Source organism: Erinaceus europaeus, chromosome 15, assembly GCF_950295315.1.
Source record: "Erinaceus europaeus chromosome 15, mEriEur2.1, whole genome shotgun sequence".
NCBI classification, from domain to species: domain Eukaryota; kingdom Metazoa; phylum Chordata; class Mammalia; order Eulipotyphla; family Erinaceidae; genus Erinaceus; species Erinaceus europaeus.
The window spans coordinates 78,245,259-78,257,172 of NC_080176.1; the positions used below are offsets into that span (position 1 = coordinate 78,245,259).

The 11,914-nt window shown below is 51.7% G+C and overlaps 1 protein-coding gene across 2 annotated transcripts in view; it reads right to left on the reverse strand.

Annotated features, from left to right (window-relative positions):
* Positions 1-11,319, reverse strand: part of KDSR (3-ketodihydrosphingosine reductase) — a 44,980-nt gene extending 33,661 nt beyond the window's left edge. For both annotated transcript variants that reach the window (XM_060174008.1, XM_060174007.1), the window contains exons 1-3: positions 10,757-11,319; positions 3,857-3,946; positions 719-775 (exon numbers count right to left, since the gene is read on the reverse strand). In XM_060174008.1, the coding sequence (XP_060029991.1) occupies positions 719-775; positions 3,857-3,946; positions 10,757-10,864 (255 nt within the window). In that variant the 5' untranslated portion in view covers positions 10,865-11,319. The remainder of the gene's footprint in view (positions 1-718; positions 776-3,856; positions 3,947-10,756) is intronic.
* Between the last annotated feature and the right edge of the window lie 595 nt (positions 11,320-11,914).

Genomic DNA, 11,914 nt, shown 5'->3' on the forward strand with positions numbered 1-11,914 from the left:
AGACCAGGAATGTGTGGTGGAGCGGGAACGCAATGTGTCTTTATGGATCAGAGACAACGCTTTTATATATTTAGAGCCGGAAGTGGCAAGTCGGAAAAGGAAATGGCTAAGAAAGGGGGTGGAGAAAAAGAAGGAAAGGGAAGGTAGAAAGCTTCCATAGCTAGGGTTTTAACTAGTAGGATTAATGTACCCTGCAGGTAGGGTGGGTCTCTAGGTAGAAAGAAGATAGATCAGGCAAAACAATGATTATGTAAATAGGCCATTGTGTCAGCAATGGAGGATGCAGCAGGGGAGCTGCCCAGATAGGAAGGAAGGAAGGAAGGAAGGAAGGAAGGAAGGAAGGAAGGAAGGAAGGAAGGAAGGAAGAAAGGGAGGGAGGGAGGAAGGGAGGAAGGGAAAGAAAGAAATGAAATGATTAGTCATTTAAAAAATAAAGGTAATAATATTTTTTTAACACGATCATTTTCTAACAAAGCAACCTGCTATTTGTGTGACAGTATGTGCATTTGAGAGTCTCTTACACTTTTGTAATAATTTGAACTCCCAGATAACTCAAACAATATCACTTTCTTACAACCAAGCCAACATACGTACATCTCCATCAGGGAAATCCTACCTGCCGCTTTCAATACACTCTTCCCAGGGGAGGGAAGCCTTCCTCCCCGTACACAGCTGTGCTTGTGGCAGAAGGAAGGCGTTCAGAAGACCCAGACTGTACCTGTTTGTCGTTAATGGAGTGCTTTTCAATTTCTTTCTTCGCCTGCAGCAGCTTTTCCTAGGAGCAAGAAGGAACGATTAGCTCTGGCGGGTTGTCTGTCTGGTTATGGGTTTGTCTAAGGCAGGGGAGCCACTGCAGACCTCCTAGATGGTAAAACTTGATTTATTATGAGAGACAGAAGGGGAGAGGGCAGTCCTGAGGAGCAGAGGACGGCTCAACTCTGGCCTAAGGTGATGCCAAGGATTGAGCCTGCAGCCTCTGGGGTCTCAGGCATTCAAGTTGGTGCTCTAACAGGCAGAGCCATCTCTTTGGCACTTTCCTGAATTTTAAAAGAAAGTTTAGAAAGGGGCCTTGGCTCACCCGGTGGAGAGCACACATTACAATGGGCAAAGACCCGGGCTCAAACCCGAAGTCCCCACCTGCAGGGAGCAAGTTTCATAAGAGGTGAAGCAGTTCTGCAGGAGTGTCTCTGTCTCTGTCTCTGCCTCTCTCTCTCTCTCTCCCTCTCTTCTCTGGATTTCTGTCGATATATCTCTTTTCTATTATTTTTTAAATAAGAAAGTAAGTTGAAATTGCCATAAATGGGGGCCAGGCAGTGGTGCACCTGATTAAGCACACACATTATAGTGCACAAGGACCCAGGTTCAAGTCCCTGGTCTCCACCTGCAGGGGGAAAACTTCAAGAGTGGTGAAGGAGGGCTGCAGGAGTCTCTCTGTCTCTCCCTCCCTATCTTCTACCCCCTCTCAACTTCTCCCTATCTCTATCTAATAAACAAAAATACTTTTAAAAAATTGCCATGAATAATTCAGTGTCAATACTGTGGCTTTCCCTGCAGCCCTCAGGGCTGCCACAACCATGGGTATCTGCTCAGCCGTGCACCCTCCCTGGAGACTCATCACCCGAGCGTTCCCCGCCCCCTTGCACAGATGAGCCCCAAATCCCCAAGCCAAGATGCCACTCAGGCCTTCCTTCCTGTCTCCCCTCCTCCCTCCCAAGTGTCTCTGCAACCAGCAAAGCCCTGAGCACCTAGCAAGCCCCCTGCTGGCTCTGAGCAGTGCCAGGGACAAGGCGCTAATAGGCCCCGGCTCAGAGATGGCTCACTGGCTGGGGTGTGCATCTTGCCATCTCTGAGGCCCAGGCTGAAGCCCTAGTATCACAAGGCAGGTGCCACGGCCCCAGGGGAAGCTCTGCTGCTGTGGTGTTTCTCCCCTTCTCTCTAGCTCAGTCTATCTGAATGAAGAAGCCGTCAGACACTGGGGACCCCAGCTACACACACACACACACACACACACACACACACACACACACACTTGAAAAAAAGACCCTGGGCTAGAGAGAGAGGCAAATCCGTGAGTAGAATTCATGCCTTCTATGCTGTGGTCCTGGGTTTGATCCCCAGGGCCACATGGGAACTCCACAGACTGGGGAGCTAGGGAGCAGCTCTTTGTGGGTATCACCTTTCCTGTCTCCTCTCTTTTCTCTCTCTGCCTACTTCTCTTTTTTCTGACTCTAAGTTTATATATATATGTATATATTTGTATTTACATATATACACACACATATATGGGGGGAATATGAATCAGATTAAGAGGCACTATGCGTGTTTATCTCTTAGCACTGAAATTAAAGAGAAAGAGTAGGGGCGGGGGGTAGATAGCACAATGGTTATGCAAAGAGACACTCATGAATCAGGCTCCAAAGTCCCAGGCTCAATCCCCCACATCACCATAAACCAGAGCTGAGGTGAGTGTGCTCTGGAAGAGAAAGAGAAAGAGAAAGAGAGGGAGGAAGAAAGGATGGATGGAAAGAGGGAGGGGAGGAGGGGAGGGGACTGGGGAAACAGCATATGGTTATGCAAAAGGACTTTCATGCTTGAGGAATCAAAGGTTCCAGACTCAATCCCCAGTACCACCATAAGCCAGAGCTGAGTAGTGCTCTGGTAAAGAGAGAGAGAGAGAGAGAGAGAGAGACACCACCACAATCACTCTCTTGGACAGTGTGCTGCTTCGCCACGTACACAGCCTAAGTTGGAATCTGATCCCCACAGCAGTGAAAAAAGCTTCAATGCTGCTCGCTCTCTCTCTCTCTCTATCTCTCTCTGCCTGTTTCTTTTTGTTTGTTTGTTTTTTAATATTTATTTTATTTATTTATTCCCTTTTGTTGCCCTTGTTTTATTGTTGTAGTTATTATTGTTGTCGTCATTGTTGGATAGGACAGAGAGAAATGGAGAGAGGAGGGGAAGACAGAGAGGAGGAGAGAAAGATAGACACCTGCAGACCTGCTTCACCGCCTGTGAAGCGACTCCCCTGCAGATGGGGAGCCGGGGTTCGAACCAGTATCCTTATGCCGGTCCTTGTGCTTTCTGCCTGTTTCTAAGAAAGAAAAAAAAGAGAAAGAAAGAAGGAGAGAGAGAATATAAGAGGCCCTGGGAAAACAGCTCTTGTGTAAGCTTGATGCAGGAGAAGCACACGTCCTGCTTGACAGGGGAGAGAGACTGGCCCATGAAGTCTGGCTTCACGAAGAGCCAAATCACACCAGAAGCAAATGACTCAGCCTCTGTGGGCAGCTCAGGTCTTCCCGGCTTCCTCTGGCCAGAGGTGCTGTTGCCCTGAGCCCTGACCACTCTCCCACAATGCCACAGACAGGCAGGCCCGGAACACAGGGCTGGCGGAGGGGGGTTTGGGGAGGGGGGAGCCGAGAGCAAGATGACAGGGGAACTGAAGACGGGTGGGAGTGGTGAAATTTCCTTTTTAACTTTTAAAGAAAGATCTGTAGTGGGGGAGCACTTGTTTGAGCATACACATTACAGTGCACAAGGAGCCAGGTTCCAGCTCCCCGGGCCGCACCCAACGGGGGGGAAGTTTCACAAGTGGTGAAGCAGGGCTGCAGGTCTCTCTTTCTTTATGTCCCCCGACCCCTCTCAATTCCTGTCTGTTTCTCTCCACACAAAAACAGCAGCGATACACCTGTGATGCAGCCTGCTAGCTGCCGGCACTGAGCATCTATTTGCAGAACTTGTCTCCCAGAGAGAAGCTTGTGCCCTTGTGGTGAGAACCACCCAGCTGAGGCTCAGGAATCGCACCTGCACCTCCAGGCAGAGAAGTGAGAGCCTGGCGTGTGAGGGAGGGGACACTCACCTCATTCCTGGCCACCAGAGTGATGAAGGCGCCCTGTCTGTAACACTCGATGGCCACACACTTCCCGATGCCGCTGGAGCCGCCCGTCACCTGCAAGCACAGAACACAGCCTTTTCCCTGGGACCTTTACTCAAGAGAACTTCAGGTGGTCCGGGAGGTGGCGCAGTGATAAAGCTTTGGACTCTCAAGCATGAGGTCCTGGGTTCGATCCCCGGCAGCACATGTGCCAGAGTGATGTCTGGTTCTTTCTCTCTCCTCCTATCTTTCTCATTAATAAATAAAATCTTTAAAAGAGAGAGAGAGAGAGAGAACTTCAGGGGGGGGGGCCCAGGGGTGCCTCAGAAGGGTAGCACACAGCCTGCACACAGGAGCCTCAGGCTGGATTCCTGGAGCCAAAGTTGATGAGACGCCCCCAGTCTCTCCCAATTAAAAATTTAAAAAAGGGGAGTCAGGTGGTAGCGCATGTGGCACAAAGCACAAGGACCGGCATAAGGATCCCGGTTCAAGCCCCCAGCTCCCCACCTGCAGGGGTCGCTTCATAGGCGGTGAAGCAGGTCTGCAGGTGTCTGTCTTTCTCTCCTCCTCTCTGTCTTCCCCTCCTCTCTCCATTTCTCTCTGTCCTATCCAACAACGACATCAATAATTAACTACAACAATAAAACAACAAGGGCAACAAAAGGGAATAAATAAATATTTTAAAAAAAGAAAAAATGTAAAAAAATAAATAAATAAAGATCTGGGCTCAGTGAAACGGCTCGCTTGGACAGTGCGCTTTGCTGTCACCGCACGGCCCGGGTCCGAGCCTACTGAGTATGCCACGCCAGGCCCTCAGTATGAGGTGCGTGTCTCTCTCTCTCTCTCCCTCCTTGTATCTAAAGTGAATAAATAAGCACCAAAAGACATCCACTACCTACACAGGGCTCTCACAGTCCCTCAAACACACATATTCCACTCAAACGGCTTCCTCAGCTCAGACCCGGTGAGCAGCTCGGAGCAAACCCAACCACCCAAAGGCTGGTGCCCACTCACTGCTCCCTTATTTATTTTCTTTTCTTTTTATTTATTTATTTTTTTATATTTATTTTATTTATTTATTCCCTTTTGTTGCCCTTGTTGTTTTTTATTGGTGTAGTTATTATTGTTGTCATTGTTGTTGGATAGGACAGAGAGAAAAGGAGAGGGGAGGGGGAAGACAGAGAGAGGGAGAGAAAGACAGACACCTGCAGACCTGTTTCACCGCTTGTGAAGCGACACCCCTGCAGGTGGGGAGCGAGGGCTTGAACCAGGATCCTTATGCGGGTCCTTTTGCTTAGCGCCACCTGCGCTTAACCCGCTGCGCTACAGCCCGACTCCCTCCCTTATTTATTTTCATTTTAACCACAGCCCTGCCCAGCTCTGGTTTATGGAAGAGCTGCTGGGGACTGAACCTGGGACCCCAGAGTCTCCGGCATGGAGGCCGTCCGCAGTATGCTGTCTCCCCAACCCTGCCTTACTTTTTAGATCGAAGGTGAGAGAGGGAGAGATGAAAGACACCACGGCATCATTTCATTGCTTGTGTTGCGACGATTTGTGGAACCGGTGCCCGATAGCATCTCTGGAAAGCGAAAAGCAGCGCCAGAGCAACTTCTAAGCAAAATGGGCGCTCTGTTATTCAGAGCTGCTGTCCTCTGCCTTGACTGCAGACAGAGGGCAAGAGCTGTTGAGTGTCTGACTGCAGGACAAAGCACAGGGTCCAACCGGAGGGCTTCTATGATGTGTCCACAGGAACACAAGTAACTTAACACTCCCATTTGGGTTCCTGTTTACTCAAGTCAGTTAATGCTTAGAAGGCAACTGAGTATATACTTAAGGCAATTCTCATCTGTTATCCTTGAACATTCTAAGAAAATACAAGAACACTAGGGAAAGAGAGAGGCAGACTGGGAGTATGTGGATTGACCAGCCAACGCCCATGTTCAGCGGGGAAGCAATTACAGAAGCCAGACCTTCCACCTTCTGCAACTCACAACGACCCTGGGTCCATGCTCCCAGAGGGATAGAGAATGGGAAAGCTATCAGGGGAGGGGATGGGATATGGAGATCGGGTGGTGGAAATTGTGTGGAACTGTACCCCTCTTATCCTATGGTTTTGTTAATGTCTCTTTTCTTAAATAAAAAAAAAATACAAGAACAGTTGGGGGAGATAGTTTAATGATTACATAAAAAGACTCTTGTGCCTGAGGCGTCAAGGTCCCAGGTTCAATCCCCCACACCACCATCGGTTAGAGTTGAGCAGTGCTCTGGTAATGCTGATGATAATAATAATAACAACAACTAAATTAAAAAAAAAATGAGGGCCAGGTAGTGCCACACTCAGTTAAGAGTACAGTACCGGGGGGAGGGGGAGCAGCGGTAGCACAGAGGGTTAAGCACACATGGAGCAAAGCGCAAGGACCACCAGTTCGAGCCTCCGGCTCCCTACTTGCAGGGGAGTCGTTTCATAGGCGGTGAAGCAGGTCTGCAGGTGTCTGTCTTTCTCTCCCCCCCTCTGTCTTCCCTTCCTCTCTCCATTTCTGTCCTATCCAACAACAATATTAATAACTACAACAAGGGCAACAAAATGGGGAAAATAGCCTCCGGGAGCAGTGGATGTGTAGTGCAGACACTGAGCCCCAGTGATAACCCTGGAGGCAAAAAAAAAAAAAGTGCAGTACCATGTGCAAGGACCTGCGTTCAAGCTCCTACTCCCCACCTGCAGCAGTGAAGCAAGTCTGCAGGTCCCTCCCTTTCTACTTTCCCCCATCCCCAATTTCTCTCTGTCCTAACAAAATAGGGAAAAAAAAAAAAATGGCTGCCAGGACTGGTAGATTTGTAGTGCAGACACTGGGCCCCAGCGACAACCCTGGAGGGGAAAGATAAGATCAGGGCCAAGCAGTGGTGCGCCAGTAGAGTGCACAGATTACCATGCTCAAGGATGTGAGTTCACATACTTCCGCCCCACCAACAGGAGAAGCTTCACATCCGTGAAGAGCAGGAGAGCAGTGCTGCGGGCGTCTCTTCATTTCTCTCCTTCCCTCTCCCTTTCCTTCGCTCTCTATCCCTCTATCAAATAAATAAATAAAAGTCACCAAGAAAAGAGTGGTGGCGACAGGAAGACACCAGACCCCCCAAATCACCTTGGTGGGGACGGAGGAAGCTTTTAGAATAACCTGAGGACCGGTAAATTCTTTTTTAAAATTTTTTTCATTATCTTTATTTATTTATTGGATAGAGACAGCCAGAAATCAAGAGGGGAGGGAGAGAGGGAGAGAGACAGAGAGACGCCTGCAGCCCTGCTTCACCGCTCGTGAAGCTTTCCCCCTGCAGGTGGGGACCGGGACTCGAACCTGGGTCCTTGTGCACTGTAGCATGTGCGCTCAACCAGGTGCGCCACCACCCGGCCCCAGGATTGGTAAATTCAACCAAGACATGGGCCACTAAAGATGATAATTTGATTTCATTATATTACATGTAGTGCTCAAAGACCCAGGTTCAAGCCCCTAGTCCTCACCTACAGGGGGAAAGTTTCACAAGTGGTGAAGCAGGGCTGCAGGCATATCTCTCTCTCTCTCTCTCTCTCTCTCCCCCATCTCCTCCTCCTCTCAACTTCTCTATCCAATAATAAATAAATAAAAATATAAACAAATAAACAAATAAACCATTTAATTTCCTTATCACTTTCTTCTTTCCTTTTTTTTTTTTTTTACTTTTTTTTAATAAGGGAAATAATGACTGACCAAGACAGTGTGGCCACATAGGTCCCATGTCCCATCTTCCGCACACCTCTCTCTCACACACCCCCATCGTGCCCTGTCTCCCCAACTTCTTCCTCATCTCTGCCTCCTACTCAGTGCAGATATTGGTCTCTCTCATCAGACAGCACACCTCCTTTGTTTGCTTCTTACTTTGCAAGTCAAAGAGGCAGAGAGATAAACCACAGCACAAAGACATCTTCAGTGTGATGAGGGCTAGGCTGGAGCCCAGATCACGCACACGGCAAAAACAGCGCACTACCCCAGTGAGCTATTTCACCAGTCCCATAAAGCACCCACCTGTCACTGAGGACAGAGGGAGGTGGTTTGCAGACAAGGACTTGCTGTTCCCAACCCTGTGCCTCAAAAGGGGGAAGACTTGATTTTCTGGTTCTCCCCGAGTTAATGAAGCTGCTTTTGAAAAATGGCTGACTTAAATAAGCATCTATGCTTAGACGTGCTATGCAGGTTGCCACTGTTAATTAGGGAGCAAGCCCCAGCATGTAAGAACTGCCCTGAAAGGGGACTGTCAGCAGTGACGGGAAAGGCCTGACCACAAAGCCACATTAGCTGACCTCCCACACACCAGCTCCTCTGCCTACTGCCACCCAGCCCAGCCCCCACAAGCTCCAGCAAACGAATTTCACATTCATTCTTCTTATGCCATTAAGAAAGCCAGGTGGTGAGGGGGAGTCACAGCGGCTTAAACGCAGGTAGCGCAAAGCGCAAGAACTGGCGTAAGGATCCCGGTTTGAGGCCCCGGCTCCCCACCTGCAGGGGAGTCGCTTCACAAGCAGTGAAGCAGGTCTGCAGGTGTCTCTCTTTCTCTCCCCCTCTCTGTCTTCCCCTCCTCTTTCCATTACTCTCTGTCCTATCCAACAATGACGACAACAATAATGACTACAATGATAAAACAACTAGGGCAACAAAAGGGAATAAGTATTTTAAATTTGAAAAAATAAATAAATAAAGCCAGATGGTGACATCCTGTGAATTATTCATATCATCCTTGCATTATGTATAGTGGAGTATGGCCCAAACAAACACAGATCCGGAAAGAAACCTGCGCACCTATGTTAACTGCACGGCTCAAGTGCCCAAGTGCCCTTCTGTCTACGCAAGGGAATATTACTTGGCTATAAAAAGGATAGGCTCTCGCCTTTTGCCACAACATGGCCATCAGAAGGAGAAAGATACCAGATAATCTCACTCACACCCAGGATATAAAGAAGCAAAGCAGTGCCTGGCGATGGTGCGCCCAGCAGAATGCACATACCAAACTGCACACTGACCGGGGTTCGGGCCCTCGGTCCCCACCTGCAGCGGGGAAAGCTTCTCAAGTGGTGGAGCAGTGCTACAGGCGCCTCTCTGTCTCTATTACCTCCTTCCCTCTAGATTTCTCTCCATATATACACAAAATAAACAAATAATGACAAACACAATAAAATATAATAAAAAGACACATTGTAAAAATAAAAGTCCCTTAGAAAACTGAGTCATGCATGGTCTGGGAGGTGGTGCAGTGGCTAAGGGACTAGACTCTCAAGCATGAGGTTGACTAAGGGACTAGACTCTCAAGCATGAGTTCAATCCCCGGCAGCACATGTACCAGAGTGATGTCTGGTTCTTTCTTTCTCCTGTCATTTCTCATGAATAAATAAAATCTTTAAAAATCTTAAAACAAAAGAAAACTGAGTCAACACTTCCTTCCTCCCCCCACCCCTTTGACTAGAGCACAGCTCACCTCTGGCTATTGATGGTACCAGGAATCCAACCAGGAAAGTCTGGCTTGCAGATGTCAGTTCTCCGCTATCTCCCTGGTTGCCTGGATCAACGTCCGCTATCTCCCTGGTTGCCTGGATCAACGTTTTTGTGACTATACCTTTGCTTTGCGCTTTCTCCTAATCATACTCTGCAAACCTAAGTTCTAGCAGAGTCCAACTTTCAAAGCCAGGCTTTCCACAGCAGAAGTTCCCTTGTAGATATCACACTTCCAGAACTTAGCATCGTGATCAAGTCCTGCTTCTCTCGCTCTCTCTCTCTCTTTAAATGAGTTTACAATCAGCTCCTCTCCTACCACCACCCGGCCGGTCAGCAGGAGTGGAGAACAGAGTTTTACCAAAGAGAAATGACAGAAGTCACATTTCCGCTGCTCACAGATTCTCGCCCAGATAGACAGCACTGGGAAAAAGCAAGGATGCCCGGGTCACGGGGCTCTTCTGGGAGGTTGGAATCCCAGAGAAGCGCACGCTTATGTCACCTCCAGCCTGAGTGTGACACCAACTCAAGCAGGGAGGAGGGAAGTCACTGCACAGGGCACAGGTGAGACGCTTCCCCTTATAAGAAATGGTGCCCTGGGGCCTGGAGACAGCTCACTGGGTACAGCCACACCTCCCCTTGCATGGAGACCTGGGTTCAAGCCCCCTGCCGAGGCCCCACCGAAAACAAAAAGGAAGGAAAAAAGAAGAAAGGAAAGAGAAAAAGAAGAGAACAAGGCGCTTGTCTGCAGAAAGAAAAAAAAAGCGAGAGGGGACTTGTGAATCTACCCGCTCCCGGTGAGAAACAAGCAAAGCCCTGCACATCCCTGTCATTCCCAGAGCTCCAGCCAGGTCCTTGGCCAGGTCCCTCCCATCCTCCCTCGCACCCTGGAAGGCCAGCAGAGGGTTGCAGCCCATCCCAGGCTGGGCTCTGAACCCCGCGGTGTGGACGGGCCAGTCGAGCCCCAGCACCACGAGCGAGGACCACCGCTGAGCTGCAGCAGATCCCTGCTCCCAGGTGAGTCGCTCCCTGCTCTTTCTGTCACTCGCAGAGGCGCAGAGGCCATTTTCCATATCTGAGCAGGGACACCCCCCCCACACACGCACACCAGGTCCCCGCCGTGCGGGACCCCGCAGCGGCGTCCTCTGCAAACTTTCCAGCCCTCGGCTCCTATGCTGACCCATCGGGGCGCCCCGAAGCAGCAAACGCCACCGCACCCCAGCGTCCCGGGCCGGGACGCGCGCAGCCGGCGGAGGGCGGAGGGCGGGGTTCTCGCGGCCTCCCCGGGCCCGGCCGGCTGGGTGGCCGGCGACAGGTGACCCGTGCCCCGCAGAGGGGGCGGCCGGGGGCGCTGCGCCAGGAGGCCACTCACCACCACATGCGCCCCGGGCAGCGCGAGCGGCTTGGGGCTGATGAGCGGCGACACCATGTAGAGCAGCAGCACGAAGCCCACGAGGAAGGCGGCCGCCAGCAGCAGCATCGCTGGCCGGGCCGGGCGGGGGGCCGGCGGGGCGCGAGCGGGGGGCGCGGGCGGGGGGCGCGGGCGGGGGCTGGCGATCTGTCGCGGAGGGCGGGCGGGCGCGGTGCTGTTTGGGTCGCGGCGCGGGGCGGGGCGGCGGCCGAGGGGAAGAGGAGGAGCCGGCGGCGGGAGGGGCTTCCCGGGGGCGGGCCGGCGGGGCTCCCCTGACTGCTCTGGGCCCAGCCCCGGGTCCGCGGGACAAAGCTTCGCAGCCTCCCCGCGGGAAGTGGGGGCGCCTCGGGGCGCGCTGGAGGGCGGCCTCCGGGAGACCTTGGTGCGCCGGCGCCCGGCGAGGCGGCTCTTAGGACCGCGGGGCGCCGCTGGCTCCTCGGGCTGAGCGCGCACGGCAAGGGCGCACCCCGCCCCCGGCCCGCTCCGCCCGCGCCCCGCCCCCGGCGCCCCCCGCCCGCTCCGCCCGCGCCCCACCCCCGGCGCCCCCGGCCCGCTCCGCCCGCACCCCTGTGCCCCGCGCTCCGGGGACCTCCCCGGCCTGGGGTGCCCCGGCCTCACCCCGCGGGGAAAGCCATGCAGGGCCGCCCTGGAGCCCGGGCTCCATTTCAGATGTCCTCGGCGCGCCCAGAAAATGGTCATAGCTCACTTGCACACCCCCGGGACCAGGAAGACTTAACATGGAGTTCGTAAAATAAATAAATAAATAAATACCATTAGATCATCCAATTTCATGGAGCTCAAGAGCTGACGATTAACATGAAGTTACTAAAATAAATAAATAAACAAGTAGATAACTATCACTCAGATCACCCAATTTCATGGAGCTAAAAGAGCTCTTTTAAAAAGTTTTTTTTTAATTGGATAAGATAGAGAAATTGGGGAGGGGAGGTAAGAGGAAGAAAGCTACCTGCAGACCTGCTTCACCTCTGGGGAAGCGTCCTGTCGTCCCAGACACACACACACACACCCCCCCCCCACCTACAGATAGGGAGCTGGGGCTCAAAGCCGGGTCCTTGTGCATAGTAACATGTGCACTTAACCAGATGCACCATCTCCCGC